General features: G+C 35.2%; 3 protein-coding genes and 1 pseudogene across 3 annotated transcripts; 3 read left to right on the top strand and 1 right to left on the bottom strand.

Annotated features, from left to right (window-relative positions):
- The first annotated feature begins 1,775 nt into the window (after positions 1–1,775).
- Positions 1,776–4,967, top strand: LOC144562996 (leucine-rich repeat extensin-like protein 7 pseudogene; annotated as a pseudogene).
- Positions 4,968–6,856: 1,889 nt separating this feature from the next.
- On the top strand, positions 6,857–8,161 carry LOC144562995 (leucine-rich repeat extensin-like protein 3). Its single transcript, XM_078312368.1, has one exon. The coding sequence runs from the start codon at positions 6,857–6,859 to the stop codon at positions 8,159–8,161; it is 1,305 nt and encodes a 434-aa protein (XP_078168494.1).
- Positions 8,162–13,455: 5,294 nt separating this feature from the next.
- On the bottom strand, positions 13,456–15,583 carry LOC144563476 (structural molecules protein). The gene is made up of 3 exons (XM_078312951.1): positions 15,079–15,583; positions 14,428–14,654; positions 13,456–13,819 (listed from the first exon to the last, which is right to left on the bottom strand). The coding sequence occupies exons 1-3, from the start codon at positions 15,300–15,302 to the stop codon at positions 13,812–13,814; spliced, it is 459 nt and encodes a 152-aa protein (XP_078169077.1). The 5' UTR covers positions 15,303–15,583; the 3' UTR covers positions 13,456–13,811.
- Positions 15,584–15,774: 191 nt separating this feature from the next.
- On the top strand, positions 15,775–17,573 carry LOC144563541 (Ribosomal protein L25/Gln-tRNA synthetase, anti-codon-binding domain-containing protein). Its single transcript, XM_078313038.1, has 3 exons — positions 15,775–16,329; positions 16,693–16,822; positions 17,137–17,573. Exons 1-3 carry the CDS (start codon positions 15,877–15,879, stop codon positions 17,355–17,357), a joined length of 804 nt encoding a protein of 267 aa, XP_078169164.1. The 5' UTR covers positions 15,775–15,876; the 3' UTR covers positions 17,358–17,573.
- Positions 17,574–17,575: the final 2 nt, after the last annotated feature.

The following is a 17,575-nucleotide window of genomic DNA, read 5'->3' as shown; positions in this document are numbered from 1 at the left end:
ATCCTAAACCTACAATGATATTCTATTTCTTCGGAAGATTTCTCAGATTTAGATTTAGTTTTAGATTTGCTAGTATCACCGGCAGTATCATCAACTGTGGTTTCAGAATTTGTAATAATTTGATATGGCATAGGTAAACCAACAGCTGTTATAAGACCCAACGTAACAAGCCAAGCTTTTAATTGTTCTTGCCACCTAGCAAAATATGAACCACTAAACTTTTCTGGTTTGAGACTAGATGCATCATCATAACCCATATTTTTTTTTAATATATATTTAATCTACTGATGAAAATTAGAAGAGAAAAGTTGAGAGATATATGCTGCAAAACAAATTCAATAAAACCACTAATTTAATTATTCAATTGCAGCAACTAATTAAATAATTCGAAAATTCAAAATTAATTAACTATAATTTTTTTTCCAGTAAACTCTAAAATTTATAAACTAGTTAAAATCAGAATTTTACTTTGATCAAATTCAGACTACGAGTTAGTTGCCTTAGATTGTTGGAAAAAATATGAACTAACCAACTAATTTAAATCTGAATTTTAATCAATAAAATAAATAAAAATATATATTTAAAAATTTAATCAAGAATATAAAAATTAAAACTTTGTTACCCGGAGTTGCAAAATGCGGACCTAAGGCAACTTCCCGTCCTAAGCGCAGGAATAATCGGTTAAGACTGCCCCAAGTTACGCCGGTATTCCTCTGCCTGCGGGCGCAACCGTGGTAGAGGTTGATGTAGCTTCTTTCAACAATGATAGCAGAAGTATATTTTTATTTATAAAGAATATATTTGTTTGTGGAAGAATAGAAATTGAGTTTATGATATATGGAGCTAACAGGAAGAAGAGATATCAATTATTGGATGATTGCTTTCCAAATGGTATGTGTTATTTATAGGCAGAACCATAGATATCAATCAATTTGTGCATTCATGACTATTAAAAATAATATTCAATATATATTACCGTTTCTTTTGTTAATAAGAAATTGAACCGAAATGCATCAATGGAAATAAAACGGTAATAAATGAATAAATGGTAATCATGTATATATAGAAACTCAAATGGAAAATGGATTTATTTCCTGCGCAACCTCTGGTGCAAGTTGTGCCAATTAACTCAATTGATTATGAGTAAATGCCAAGATTAGAAATTGCATTGACAGCTTGCTCTCTACCATACTATGATTCGATTTTCTGTGGCAGTGGATAGTAAGTTTCATGTATGAATTGGATCAAATGATTCACCGTTAGCTCCATAATTCATAAAATTAAAACAATAATATTAACATAAATATTTATTTAAATAAATTTTGTGTTTTCAAAATATATTTCTAACAGTTTTATCTGTTCAGTAAGTTTAAGATAAAGAATTTTTTTTCCATGCAAATGAATTTTGATTGTTAAATGTATTTAATTAAATTTTTTTCTAGATAAAGAACTTTTCGAGTAAAAAAGGTTTTGTAGCTTCCGGCCGGTGGCCTCTGATCTTAGTGTAGTAAATTATCTCGTGTACCTTGAACATTAATAGAAAATTATTGGCACATGAATTGACCTTGTTTCATTTTTCTCATTAACAAAGCAAAAGGAATGTAAAAATGAAATTTTGTATTTATTATAGATAAAGTACTGTACATATTTGTATAGCTAACAATATGTTACATCCCTCCCACTTCGTAGTACACTTTCTTATATAATTAGTTCCCTCCTCTTCCTGAGAAAACAAGTTCAAATGAAATACATCAATCAAAAATAAACAAAAATAAATGGGCAATGAAAGACTTATTCTAGTTTTTATTGCCTTGCTTCAGCCATGTATTTCAGCTTTTGTAAGCCATGGCCTTACCAGTACCGAGGCTAGCTACATACGACGGCGACAATTGCTCCAGTACCATGACAACAATGTGAATCCTACATTTCAGTTCCCTAATTCTCATCTCAAGGATGCCTATATCGCATTACAGGCATGGAAGCATGCAATCCTGTCAGACCCATACAATTTTACCTCTACTTGGATTGGGCCAAATGTGTGTAACTACACACATGTGTATTGTGCACCGGCCCCGTATGACTCATACCTTATTGTCGTTGCTGGCATTGATGTAAATCATGGAGACATTGCCGGTTACCTACCAGAAGAGCTCAGCTTGCTTGTGGATCTAACTCTATTTCATGTCAACTCGAACAGATTTTGTAGCACAATTCCATCGAGGTTCGATCAACTGAAGTTGCTCCATGAGCTTGATCTTAGCAACAACCGGTTTTCTGGTAAGTTTCCTGATGTTATTCTTCGCCTCACCTCGCTCAAGTATCTTGACATAAGGTACAATGAGTTTGAGGGGCTTGTGCCCAAGGAGTTGTTCGATTTTCCATTAGATGCAATATTCATTAACAACAATAGATTTCAACTTGAGATACCTGACAACATCGGCAACTCGCCTGTTTCTGTTATTGTGCTTGCCAACAATCATTTTCATGGTTGCCTACCGGCTGGAATTGCTAACATGTCCACAACACTAAATGAGATAATTCTGATGAACAATGACCTTAGTTCATGCATTCCAATAGAGATTGCCTATCTTAAAAACCTCAAGGTTTTTGATGTCTCATTTAACCAACTTAAGGGTCCTCTACCAGAGGTTTTTGGACAAATAAAAAGCCTAGAGCAACTTAACATTGCACATAATTTGCTCACTGGAAGCATTTCAGAGTCTATCTGTCATTTACAGTACCTTAAGAATTTCACATTTGCCTACAACTTCTTCACCGAGGAACCACCGATATGCCTTAATCTGAAGGCATTCGACGATAGTAAAAATTGTATATCTTGTAAGCCAAATCAGAAGTCACTCAAGCAATGTAATTCTTCCATGACAAAAGATGTAAATTGTGACCCCTGCGGATGCAAAAAATTTACTGTGTCACAATCACCACCGTATTCTGAAGTCTCTCCTGAAGATCGATATCTTACGCCACCTCCACCACTAACACTACCGGTATGGCACTATTCATCACCACCACCTCCATCTCATTATTCACCACCACCACCACTATCTAATTATCAATCACCTTCTCCACTACCATCATCACCTACGACACAATCACCTCTTTCACAACCTTCATCTCCTAATACACCATATTCATCATCAGAACTCACACCTTCGCCACAAGCATATCCATCTCCTCCAACAACGTATCACCCTAGTGTACCGTCAACATTTTCACCAGAAACAATTGTTTCTCCAATGCAATACTCGCCACCACAATCAACACATTCTACTCCTCCAACAGAACATTCATCACCCCATGCTAACTATAACTCTCCTCTATCACCACAAAGTTCTCTCACACCTCCACCAAAACAATATTTTTCATCTCCACCACAAGTTTTGTTGCCTCCACCTCCATATCCATCTTCACATACACCATCATCAGAAACTCCTCCCCCTCCACATGTTAGCACATCTAACCCGCCAATAGAGACACCTTATGTGTCAATTCCACCTACACCATCATCATATGTACATCAACCACCTAAATCACTGCCAACTATCCCTCCTTCATACCATAACCCTTCACTTTCGCCTGTTCCTTCACCACATATTCCACCTCCACAAATTAATTATCCATTGGTTCCACCTGCATATCCTACCGCAAATAATCCTCCATCAATATCTCCACAAATTAATCATCCGTCGATTCCACCTACGTATCCTCCCATATATAACTCTCCATCGATACCTCCATTGCTTCCACCGATATATCCTCCCCTAAATAATCCTCCATCAATACCGTCATTGGCACCTCCTCCCTTTTATGCGCCTCCTCCATCTCAACCACCAGCTCCAACTCCAGAAGTTAATATTTCGTATTCACCCTCACCTCCTCCCTTTTCACCACCACCACCACCACCATCTTCACCTCCTCCACCACCTCAATTTAATATTTCTTCTTCACCTCCACCTCCTCTCTATTCACCACCACCGCCTCCACCTCCAAAAGTTATTTCCTCACCTCCACCTCCTCCCTCTTCACCACCACCACCACCACCATCTCAATCTAATATTTCTTCTTCACCTCCACCTCCTCTTTATTCACCACCACCGCCTCCACCTCCAGAAGTTATTTCCTCACCTCCACCTCCTCTCTCTTCCCCACCACCACCTTCACCTTCACCTCCACCTCCAGAAGTTATTTCCTCAGCTCCACCTCCTCTCTCTTCCCCACCACCACCTTCACCTCCATCTCCACCTCCAGAAGTTATTTCCTCAGCTCCACCTCCTCTCTCTTCCCCACCACCACCTTCACCTTCACCTCCACCTCCAGAAGTTATCACCTCACCTCCACCTCCACCTCCTGAATCTAATTTTTCATCTTCACCTCCACAATCTTTTTATCATTCGCCACCACCTCCCTTTTTACCACCACCTTCACCTTCAGAAGTTAATACACCTCCATCTCCTCCTTCTTTACCACCACCCTCACCTGAAGAAATTATTAATGAAACATAAGTTCTACCACTTTTACCTCCATCTCCATCATCTCTTTCCGGTCCACCACTACAACCTTAAACTCTCTTTTTCCGCTCATCCATATAATGATTTGGATGGACTGATACTAATAAGCGTAAAGTAACATATTAATCGGAGTCATAATATAATTTTTTGTAATATTTTTTTTGAACGACTGTTCAAACGTGAAGTATCTAATATACATGGTGTATGTTTGCTTTGGCGAAAAATAATTTGTGTACATGGAGTGTAAGCAGAAGCACACAACATAAGAGTATCTTGTTGACAATGATTGTATTTTTTTTTTCTTTAGTTTCCTTGAGGATCATCCTTTTGTGTTAATTTTTTCTTTAAATTTCAATATCTATTTGCAAATTGTTTGTTTGCTCTTTAAATATTTTTGTGTTAAGTGTTGGCCGTTGGGTGTCTTGTAATTTCCGGATGTAATATATATGTTGCAACATACTAGTATATATGTCATGCTGGTAATTTGTGTTGACGAAACCTTATAATCCAACTATTTAAGGACAAGTAGCTATACTAACACTGCTCAGAAGATTATTTTTACAATAGCAGTTTTACAGGCGAAAAGAGAGGAAATTATTTTAGGGACATGGCTATGTTTAATATATATCTAAATAAAATTCTGAAAATTTGTTGAAATTAATTAAGTAGATATGCATGATCAGATTCACTGAGAATTGTGGGCTTGATCAAAATAAGGCCTGATGCAAATAGACACATTAATCAGAAAATTAAAGCTACAAATGATACAAATTCTATTTAAGGGCTGAAATTGTGGCCCGTGTAGTTCTTTAGTAGGTAATGCATTATTAGCCCTGACCAGTTGACCATATATGTCATTCACTGCTTCTAAAATTAAGCACATGTATTACTATGATCTATATATTTTTTTTGTGAATTGTGAGTGCCAAAAGTATTGGCAAAAATAATTGATTGATGTGGATCATTCTTGTGGTATATCTCTTGTCATGCGCTTTGTAATCCTCGTAAAATATTGAAAACTCATATATAATGTTATAATTTTTAATTCAATTCCTCAACACTTGAGTTCAAAATTTCCCTTTTTGGCAATTGCATTATAGAAATGACGGAGGCAAAAAAAAAAAAAAGCATTTGAAACCTTGATCCTCATATATAGAAATGACGGAGGCAAAAAAGAAAAAAGGAAAAAAAAAAAACATTTGAAACCTTGATCCTCATATATTGAAAGCGTTTTTGAATTCACATCCCCTCAGCTGACTGAGTACAATTGAATCGGACGATCTGAAATTGAATTTTTAAATTGGCACGAATCTCAATGCACAAATAATAATGCCCCCCTAACACGATTCCGAGTACCCACCGACTGAAATTAAATCTGAACCGTCCATTTCAATTGTGTTGAGTCAGGTATCTGGGAGGATACAGATCCATCATTTTTAGTCACTGAAGAATGTATCATTTTTTTTCGGCCTCATTCTTCTTCTGATGATCGATTTAACCTCTAATTATAAAGATAGACCTTGGTTCTATTCCATCTATGCAACAAGTTTAGTAATAAGCATATATCACTGTAATTTGTTTGGGAAGAGACTTATTATATGGTACCTCTACACAGGGATAAGTTTTTGTTTTTGTGCTTTTGGAAGGGGCAAAAGGAATAATGTTCTTTTTTATATATATATGCTGATCAGTACGTGGTTTTCTCTCGTCGCAACTGGGGAAATTGACACAAAAAATATATTCAATAAAGGTCTGATAATATTGAATTTAAATTGAAAATAATAGTTGTGGTACTGTACATCGCCATACATCTCACCCATATTTAATTGACGTGCATCCAACTATCTAAAACTAAACTAAATATCAATATATAATATATTAGATAAATATTATACTAGGATTTAGTCCTTGAAGGGGAAATTGTGTATCTTTTTCTGAACTTATAGAAATTATTCAAAATGGTCCTTAAACTTTTTCTTTGTCCAGTTTGCGATATCATAGAACAAACGATTTGAACAAATAAACTCATATATAATAAAAAGATATAATACTGGACAATTGTGAATTCATGTCTCAAAAAAATACAATGTTGGACTAAACGCTTAAAATTTGCTAAAGTTGCTTTCTACGTATATATTTTCTACAAAAATGAAAAACGTAATGGACACCTATAGAAATTTTTCTTGTATCATAATCATATAGTACCCAAACATTTCAAAGGCATATCATATATAGCTTGCTTTCTACCAACATTCCTTCGCTTCTCCCTCCTAATACACCATCATTGTTTGGTAATATAATACTCTTAAAGGAAACAAAAAAATTGAGAGATGAACAAATGCATGGGAGAATGCCTAATTTCAAGAATTCCTTTTCTCTTGGCAATTCTCTTCCTGGCCTCAGCATTTTCCGGGGATCATGGCATTGCCGGCGTTACAGCTAGCAATATAAGGCATTCGCACCGACGACATCTTCTCTCAGACTACCAATTCGCGAATCCACATCTCAAGGATGCATACATTGCGTTGCAGGCTTTAAAGCATGCCATTATATCCGACCCCTACAACATGACCGCCAGCTGGGTGGGCCCCGATGTGTGTAACTATAACCGTGTGTTCTGTGCACCGGCCCCCTATGACCCATACCTCACCGTGGTAGCAAGCATTGACCTAAACCATGGTGACATTGCCGGGTACTTGCCAGAGGAGCTCGGCCTCCTTGTTGACCTATCTGTATTACATATCAACTCAAATCGATTTTGTTGCACATTGCCGTCTAAGTTTGATCAGCTCAAGTTACTCCACGAGCTCGACCTCAGCAACAACAAGCTCTCAGGTAAATTTCCCGAAGTCCTTCTTCGGCTTCCTTCCCTCAAGTATTTGGACATAAGATACAATGAATTTGAGGGTTCCGTGCCCAAGGAGCTTTTCGATCTCCCTCTAGATGCCATATTTATAAACAGCAATAGATTCAAGTTTGAGATACCTGACAACATTGGAAACTCTCCGGTGTCGGTGATCGTTCTAGCTAATAATAAATTCAGTGGTTGCCTGCCTTCCGGCATTGCCAACATGTCAAACACGTTGAACGAGATAATTCTCATGAACAATGGCCTAAATTCATGCATCCCGTCTGAGTTCGGGTTGCTTAAATCCCTTACCGTGCTTGACCTCTCCCTCAACAACCTTGCGGGCCCACTGCCCGATCAATTTGGCAGTTTAGAGAAGATCGAGGTACTCAACTTGGCACATAACAGGATCACAGGGAGCACACCTGACTCGATCTGCTCTCTTCCAAAACTGAAGGACCTCAATCTCTCCTACAACTATCTAACAAGCGAGTCATCGTCGTGTCTCCATCTAAGTTCGTATGCTGATGAATTAAACTGCATCCAGGGACGGCCACATCAGAAATCCGAGGGTGAGTGCAAGGCGGCTTTGTCGAATCAAGTAAATTGCGACTCATTCAAGTGCAAGAAGTGTCCTTCAGAAGTTTCACCCGAAGACCGGTACCTTTCACCTCCGCCACCACCGACTTCTGAAGTATCTCCTGAAGACCGGTACCTTTCACCTCCTCCACCACCTCTCGTAATTCCTGTCTGGACTTATGGATCACCACCACCTCCATCCCAGTAATGATTACCACGTATGAAAATCTTGTTAATGGTTTAAAGGTGTGAAGTTGGATCTCGTAAATTTTATATCTTTCCTTTTAATTATTTTTGGTGAGACTATTTATCATACAAACAAATGGCACGAGGAACAAATTGATCATAGAGTGTACGATTTTTTTTTAGTAAAATGTATGATCTTATTCAGTTATTTGTTTTCTCTTTGTTCAAGCTTTCCCTGCATTTTTTTTTACCTTTAAATCATGTATCTTGAATTCCTTTTTTTGTACACCAAACAATTTGAGTATTTTATAAAAGTTTCTTCCTGCTCTCCATTATTTTTACAGGATAGTCCATTGAGCTGATCCAATTAGCTAGTGACCACAAAGTTGTACTTATTGGAAAAAATATTACATTTGTGACAGATTTTATTAAATTGACAAATAAATGATGTAATTATTCATCGACGAGAATAACAGAGGCTATAATTCTTGACAGTTGATCCCAATTGCATGCTCAGTTTAGAAAGGGAGATAGGGGAAATTAAATTGAATGGGAAGAAGGCTAAATTTCGGAAATTTTTATTAATATTAAAAAAAAAACAAAATTAATTTCAAAATCTACACCCCTAACTGAGAATTCGAAATCTGCTCAAATCAGAGAAAAAAAATTACGATTCTAAACTAACTTTTCGCAAATTTTATTCCTTGTTTGAAACCTCCAAAACCGGAAATTAAATTCAAATCGAACAGGTAAAAATATCCGCGGTTATCACTCAAAAGTTGAATAACACGTTGTCTTTCCTCAAAAAAAAAAAAAAAGAAAGAAAAAGGAATAACACGTTGTCATGGGTTTCTGACACCCCCTATTGAATAATTATCTTAAAATCAAGCAAATTTTCTCTCATGTTTTTCTTTCTAGAATCACTTTTTAGAAGTTTAAATATTGTTTTGTGTTTTTGTGTATGGAAAAAAGAGTTAATTAATTGATACAAGGATTGGATGAAACAATGTCTTCTCTAACCTTTGTCAAACTTAAAAACAGTGCAAGCGCGTATGGGGTCAGGATTCGTGAATCAAGATCGGTTCGGTTAGGTTCAGGTACCACGACCATTATCGGTTAAGTTCGTTTTTAAATGAATCAAGACCGGTTCTCATGGTTGATCGAACCCTTTAAATGCCTGATTGAGAAGAAAAACAATATATACATAAGAAAAAGTTTACTCGCGCACTCTAGTTGATCCTTATCTCAAACTCGAAGCAACTCGAACTCATTTATCCAAGTTGATTAGGACCCTACTAACTTTCCACTCGAATTGATTCTAACACGAGCTGATTCAAACTTGAGAGCTGATCTTTTTTTCTTTTCTTTTTTTCCTTTTTTTTTTTAAATGAGAGCTGATCTTGAAAATCAGTTTTTGATCTAATAACAAAATGATGTTCTATATGAGAAGGTTGCATGTTTAAAATTTATATGAATTTTTTTCGAAAGTGTCTAATTATTCACAGACTTTTGTCTACATATTTGACTTACGCGAATACTGTAAAACTACTTCTACAAGCTGTATAATTATACAATATATCACATAAAATATATCAGTTAATCACAAAAACATCCAGTAACTATTTGAAGTGGTCCCATGATGTTAGAAACAGATTGCAACTTGCACAATAGGACAAAAAAATGAACTTTCAAACTGTACTTTCGGAAATTACAATTATAAGAAGTTATTGGCAGTTAGTGTTAATTATTAGCAGTTATTTTGATAAAAAAAACGTGATAAAAAGGCAAAATTAAATTTTACGATTAATTCTTTTTTTATTCTTTTTTCTCGATTTAATGAACACACAAATAAATCATCAAAATAATGAATATTGTAAAATTGATCACTTTAACTATAAAAATAAAATGTACAAACTATAAAATTACATACATGCAAAATTCATATATGAAAACGATAAAATAAAATGTTGAAAAATATCAATTTTCAATACTGTCAAAATATCAAGTTAAATTGTGAAATCAAAAGGTAAAAACTATAAAATTACAAAATTGTAAAATTAGCAGATTAAACAAAATTTAAAAAATATTAATTTACAATACTGTAAAATAGTCAACTAAAACTGTGAAAACAAAAAGTAAAAACTATAAATTTACAACATTGTAAAATTATCAGATGAAAAAGATTAAATACAATTTAAAAAATATAAATTTTCAATACTATAAAATTGTGAACTTAAACTGTAAAAAGAAAACGTAAAAACTATAAAATTTCAATAATGTAAAATAAGCATATGAAAACAATAAAACAAAATGTAAAAAATACAAAATTTCAATACTATAAAATTGTCAACTTAAACTACAAAAATAAAACATACAACCTACAAACAATCAATACTGTAAAATTTCTAAATCTAAAATATAAATCAATTCAATGTATACTGTAAAATTTCTAAATCTAAACATACATCCATCATATGTTCAACAAAATCATAAAATTGACCACACAGTATCTGTTCAACACAAACCAAATATTCACATCAGTTCAACAGTATCTGTTCAACACAAATAATAATATTCACCACACAATAGCAAATCTAATTATATCATTCAACATCCAGAATAGCATCAAAAAAACTATGGAAAGATAAAACTTCTACATTAAAAACCTCCTGTGATCATTGTTCGGATAAGTAAGAAGCCTCATCATAAGAACCACACGTTCTTTTGAGATATCATCCTGCATACAAATTAAATAAACAATGAAACAAATTGGATTTATTACATGTAGGTACTGTAAAACTGTGAACTATATCATATAAAACACTCTATGTATCATGTAAAATAGTGAACTATATCATGTAAAACAGTGAACTATATCATGTAAAATTGGGAACTATATACTGTAAACTTGTAAACATCAATAATAATAGATACTATAAAATAGTTCATATATCATGTAAAAATGTGAACTATATCCTGTAAAAATACTCTACATATTTCACCAGATCTGAAGTGGTATATGTTAATTGATTACTTCAGAGACGACAAAATCCCGTCGTGTTCTTCTTTCGAAGGTGAAATCGAATACTATAAAACAAAAATATAAAATCATGTAATTTCGTACATCAGACAATTCAAAACAACGACATAAAGAAAATAAACTATGCATTTCAAATCAGACCATCAGATAATGCGAGATCCGTTATTGAACAATAAATGATACAATTAAAATTCAAATCAATGTTCATATAATGCATACACGTCTGAGACTACATCAATTCAAATGAAACTTCAATAGAAGCAAGGAAATCATGATTATCAATTCAAATCAATAGAAGGAACGAAACTTAAATAGATTAGTAAATAAACAAGTTGTTTTGAATACTGTAAAACCACAAGATGCATATTATAAAACTACAAAGTGAATATTGTAAAATAATCCAATTATGATCCAGATCGCCTCGCTCTTATATCTCTTCTCCAGATCACCTCGCTCCACCAGATCGCTCCTCCAGATCGCCTCTCTTAGATCGTCTCTCTCCATTAGAATCTAAGAGAAATGCCAGAGAAGTCCGTCGGAGAGAAGAAAGCGCCGACGAGTATGGGCGAGCGGCGAGTAGTGGTGTTGCCGTTGAAAAATGAATTGTAGGAGAGGAGGCCGTTTAGATCTGCACGATCAAGAACCCGTCGAAGAAGAGACCGTCAAAGGAGAGGTCGTCGGAGGAAAGGGGTTGAGGAGAGGAGAACCGCCAAAGAAGAGGAGAACCGCTAAAGGAGAGGAGACTGTCAAAGGAGAGGTCGTCGGAGGGAAGGGGTTCGACGCGACCTGGATTTTGTCGGAGGAGAGACTGTCGGAGAGAAAGTCAATGAAGAAAGAGAACCAATCGGGAAGAAAGCGTAATGGATTTTGTTTCTAAAAATGAAATGATTGGTAAATTTGAAGAGAGAGAAAGAGAAGAGCAAAAATTTTAAATACGATAGTTTGGGAGAGTTACGGGGCCGTTCATTAATTACGGTTAATGGCAGTTTAAAGCTTATCCGATTAATCTGTGGACAAATCATAGACAACAGTCATTGGATGAAAACCATTTCTCATTTTTTTTTTTCTAATATTAAACTACTAGTTAAATAGCTTAACTCCCCAACTTTACTTAAAAAAAAAATGAGATAATCTCAACTCAATTTTCAAACTCAAATTCGGCCCCAATCAAACGATTCAAACTTAATTGTTACAATTTCTTACATATCAACTGCTGCTTGCAATTTTAATTTTTTTTAATTATGTATATTAAAATTTAATTTTTTTTTAATGTTTATGTGATTTAGTATACATAACCGTCTATTAAGTAGGATACTTGTCAGACTGTCAGTACATTTTCAAAAAAAAAGAAAAAAGAAGAAGAAGAGTAGGATACTTGTATCTGACACAGAAAATCACAATCGAAGTGACAAACGCACCTAAAGCTGATTTTTTTTATCCGTAGCATTTACACACAAAATAAATTTAAACATGTCATCAAATCAGCAAAAATTTCGAAACATACAAACGTCATCGACCGCAATTTTCAGCTGAGATAAAATGCTGTCAATAACAGTGTTTCTTTGAAGAATGACATCGTTTCACCTCAGCGTAGAAACGATATATAACAACATTTCTTCCTAAAGAAAACATTACTTAAAAAAATTGGACCAAAAATATTGTTTTTTAATGAGACAAAACGATGTCATTCTTAGTGTTTCACTCCTAGAAAAATGTTGTCAATGATACATACAACGCTTCACTTTAAAACAAACATTAATTAGAAAAAAGGGAAGTAAAATATTGTTTCCGTGTTGAGATAAAACACTGTCATTGACATAGCGCTTCACTCATAAAAAAATGCTATCAATTATATAATACATTATTATTATTTTTGCTAAAATAAAACATTGTCATTGATAGTGTTTTGTTTTTAGAGAAACGCTATAACATACATACAATGTTTCACCCTAAAATAAATATTACTTTGAGAATTTGAAGTAAAATGTTGTTTTTGTGCTGAGGGGAAACGTTGTACTAAGCAGAGAAAGCTGTCAAGGATGGTATTCTTGCACATACATTTGTTGATTTGATATTTTGATATCATAAATCATTATTTTTAAAAGCTATAATAAAAAAATCGGCACCTTAAGCCACTCTGCGCGCTGCTTGTACCCATTTGTCAATACATAAGAGAATAATTTGAATCGGACATATTTTCACTTTCTCAGTAACACGGCATGTCGCATAGACACATTCAGAATGATCTAAAACAAAATGAAAGTACAAATGTTCAAAATTGCACAAGACAAAAATCAAGAAAAAAAAAATACGTATACATAATTCAATAGACTAAGAAAATAAAAAAAAAATGAAATATTTCTGAAAAATAAATACAGAACATAATAAATCATCAAAGAGGCAACCTAAAATGGCAATCAATCAAATGATATTTATCAAGAGGCTTCTTTTTACTCTTTCTTAAATCTTTCATGACTCTAGAGCTACAAGTCATGCCAAGATTAATACCATCATCAAATCAGAAAATGCGAAGTATAAACAGTATTGACTGGAGTACCATAAAAGGAAAACATCCTAAGCCTTGTGAGGAGATACAAGACAGAGGTTCTAATGTCCTTCAATCTAATTGCCATTAGACACCTACATGAATATAACCCAAGAATTAAAGACAAGCAACTTATCTGAAATATGAAAAGATAAAATATGCCTATTTTAACAAGTAAAATTCAGTACAATCTCAAGGTTTATCCTTCTTTAACTCAATTTTGTGGAGTCTAATTGATGCTTCAAGGCAAAGTAAATGGTACTTGAAGCTTAAGCAGTAAGCTCACTCCAAAACTCAAGCATCTCTCAATACTAAGCCAAGTTTTTATCTTAATTGTTGGGTCAATTACAAACAACCAAAACAAGAGTCCACTAACAGAGAACAGTTTTACATTGGGTCACATCTAGCAATTCATAGTTCAGGCCAAAAATGGACCTTACCTATACTCAACCCAAACCAGAAGTAATATTGACGATACTATGACATAGATTTTGTTCAATGCTCAATAATAACTATTCTATATCAAAACAAGGTTATGATAAAATCCTTAACATACAATAAATTTAGTAACAACTATTATAACTGAGGTCTTTACCCAACCAGTAATTGATCCCAAAATGAGCCAGTCCAGTCAGAGGTATTTCTCTAACGAAGAATAACATGAGAAAATACAACCAATAGAGGAATTGATACAAAGACTTACTCGAACGAAGCCGAGTCAGAGGTATTTCTCTTTGTTCACGCTTGATGCATATCCATTCACCAAGTAAAGACATACTCGCTAACCCAATAAGGTTCACAACCCACCATGTCAGAGAAACAGGCCAACCACCATATATTAAGCATATGAAGAGATGTATTATATATAAGGTCGCAGAGTGATCAAAACACTTCATTGCTCTCTCTATCACATATAGCATATACCCAGCTCTATTGGAAAGAAAAGAACAAGAAAAGGAAATAAAACAAATTGACCATTTGCTTCAATTACTTATAGATGTTTAATTTCTGTTTATGTAGGGTATTGATGAGGATTAAAATTTATATATGTCTATCTTTTGGTGGTCTGCTTTGCCTTTCTATGTATAGGTTATAAAAATGTTCTGCTGCCAACTGCTACAATGACATTTTAGAATTACTGTGAGTTACAAACAACAAGGTCAACAATCAATAAGGATTTCTTAAATTGGTCCAAGCAGAATTACTGCATCAATGTCTCTCCTGAACAACAAAAATTTCAACTAAGTATCCAGGATTTAAAAAAAAACGGTTCATTATTACAGAAAACAACAGAAAATAAACAATGTATAGATTGCTTCGTATTGTTATAAAAAAAGATGGAGATTAGAGTTACCCCACAATAGAACTGAGCAAGAAGGAGACAATCACGAAGCAACCGGTCACAGTAGAAATAGTAAGCGTAGAAAAATCAAAGAAATATACAAGGCTCATATGCTCGACACGTGTACCGACCAAGACGGACATGAACAGCCCGACCGTCAGGTAGTACATACACTGGAGGCAGACGATCTGAGCCAAAATCAGCCATGGATCCCATACTAACGCTCCGTAAAACATTTCCAACCTATTCAATATGTTAAATCGTCAATTCTGTGCCTTTCGGCCCAGTTCTTGATCCCAGCCGCAAACCCTAGCGTCCGCAAATCCGCATCCAACCGGATATCGCCTCCATTTCAATTCAATCAAACGAGGAAAACTGTATTCGAATTCCAGGAGGGAAGAAAAATGGTTGCAAATTAGATTTTGGATCAGGAGAAAAGGTTTGGTAGAGCAGATGGTGATTCTTCACTGAGGAGAGAGAATATGCTTCGCCCCAAGTCTAACAGCAACAAACGATATAATTTGGTTCTGAGTAGATCTCTAATTTGTAATGTCAAAAGATGGAGAGACTTCTAGTTTAAGGACCGTCCGATCTTAATCAGACAAACATCTGTCAAAATCTTTATTCTGTACCATACGATTTAAATTGGACGGCAAACGATTACAAAACAAAAGCCCATATTTTGCAATAGTAGTTTCGTAATTAACTAAGAACTGAAGGACTCAGGTAGAAAACCTAGCAAGTCTAAACTCTAAAACCCTTCTCCGTTCTTCTCCCTCCCTCTCGCCACTAGTCTCTCTCCACCGCCAGATGTCGATCCTACGGCGCACATATCAACCCCTCCTCTTTCTCCGCCACCAAATCCGTTCCCTTTCAGCCGCCACCGCCGCGGCACCTATCCCCTCCGACCCGCCTGTAACCTCTTTCGACCCGCTAGCACCTCTCGATTACATGCCGGGTTTCCCTCGACCCGATCCGAAGTACAACGAGAAGATTCTTGCCATACCCCGGAGCATCTCAGGAAAGAACATTTCGGCTAAGGAGAGAAAGGCGGGTCGTGTACCCGCTATAGTGTTTGAACAAGAGAATGGCCAGGAGGGAGGTAATAAGAGGCTTATATCTGTTGAGGCGAATCAGATTCGCAAGTTGGTAGATCACTTGGGAAGATCTTTCTTTCTCTCCAGGCTTTTTGAATTGGAGGTTTGGTCAGAGTTTCATGGGTCTGGGGAATTAGTAGAGAAAGTTCGAGTCTTGCCTCGATTGGTGAGTTGGATTTTGTTCTCTTTTTTATTTTGGTGGTATTGATGTGTCTGTACCAGTTGGTACTAATGCAGTTCTGGTGGCAATTTATGATTGATTGGTTTGATTTTTTTGTGTTTAATTGGTTTTATTTAGGTTATATTTGCATTGAAATTCCTATTAGGTGTTACCAATTTACTCTTCCCTATTCGCAATGACAACATACAACTTTTACAATTCCAGTGCTTGCTGTTTTACCAAAATCCACCAGACCTGGAACGGAATTTCATATTCTAAAATTTATCTGAAACATATTACATTCTGTACTTGGATCGATTTGATTGTACAATAGTACAGTTAAAGTTATCATTGTTTGTCACGTGGCAGATACATCTCCATGCAGGAAATGATGCACCACTAAATGTAACATTTTTGAGAGCTCCTTCTTCAGCATTGCTGAAGATAGATGTACCTCTTGTTTTTAGAGGAGAAGATTCTTCCCCTGGTCTTAAGAAAGGTATCTCTCTCTCGGCTCTCTTTCCTTCTTATCCACTTTCCAAGCCTAGTTCTCTCTCAAGAAAAAAAAATAGAGGTTTACTTTGAAAAGGAAATGGTACCAGACATTGTAACCCAGCTCCGGCCTGTTGGGTACCAGTAGGTGTTAACCCTAAATCCAGGGATCACTGGTTTTGATCTAACATCTAGAAACCTAAACCTTGAATTAACCCTCATGAAGAATCAAAATTTTAATTTACATCAACCTTCCCCATATTTCTAATTGGCACATATACTGTAGACGGATAAATGAACTGAAATGAATAAATATTTCAGGTGCATACTTCAATACAATAAAAAGGACGGTGAAATATTTATGCCCAGCTGATATCATACCCCCTTATATAGATGTGGATGTAAGCGGATTGGATGCAGGTGACAAAATAGTCATAGGTGACCTAAAGGTGCATCCCGCACTTAAACTTCTTCTATCACCCCAACAACCTGTTTGTACCCTTATGGGTGCTCGGGCAACTGACCAGAAGAAATCAAAATAATTTAACATGATTTTACCTTTCTTTGTTAGAAAAGGCATTTTGTTTTTCAAATTTTTGATCAAGTCAAGCTAGAAGTAGTGTACTTTGAGAAAGGTGGCTTGTTTTCTCTTTAATTAGAGAAGTGGTTTTTATTTTATTTTTGTCCGAATAAGAGCAAGACTGTATAAATTGAGGTGGTCTGGATTTCTTTTATTATTTTTTTTATTTTGATGCAAATT

Source organism: Carex rostrata, chromosome 12 (genome assembly GCF_964058835.1).
Source record: "Carex rostrata chromosome 12, lpCarRost1.2, whole genome shotgun sequence".
Classification (NCBI taxonomy): domain Eukaryota; kingdom Viridiplantae; phylum Streptophyta; class Magnoliopsida; order Poales; family Cyperaceae; genus Carex; species Carex rostrata.
This window is presented reverse-complemented; position numbering and strand designations above follow the sequence as displayed.

What these genes read in the sequence shown, in the direction of transcription:
- LOC144563541 (XM_078313038.1), top strand. Translation starts at nt 15,877, where the DNA reads ATGTCGATCCTACGGCGCACATATCAACCCCTCCTCTTTCTCCGCCAC. An exon ending in TTCGAGTCTTGCCTCGATTG is followed by an intron (nt 16,330 to 16,692) that starts GTGAGTTGGATT and finishes GTCACGTGGCAG; the next exon opens with ATACATCTCCATGCAGGAAA. An exon ending in TTCCCCTGGTCTTAAGAAAG is followed by an intron (nt 16,823 to 17,136) that starts GTATCTCTCTCT and finishes TAAATATTTCAG; the next exon opens with GTGCATACTTCAATACAATA.
- LOC144562995 (XM_078312368.1), top strand. Translation starts at nt 6,857, where the DNA reads ATGAACAAATGCATGGGAGAATGCCTAATTTCAAGAATTCCTTTTCTC.
- LOC144563476 (XM_078312951.1), bottom strand. Translation starts at nt 15,302, where the DNA reads ATGTTTTACGGAGCGTTAGTATGGGATCCATGGCTGATTTTGGCTCAG. An exon ending in TTGCTCAGTTCTATTGTGGG is followed by an intron (nt 14,655 to 15,078) that starts GTAACTCTAATC and finishes TCTTTCCAATAG; the next exon opens with AGCTGGGTATATGCTATATG.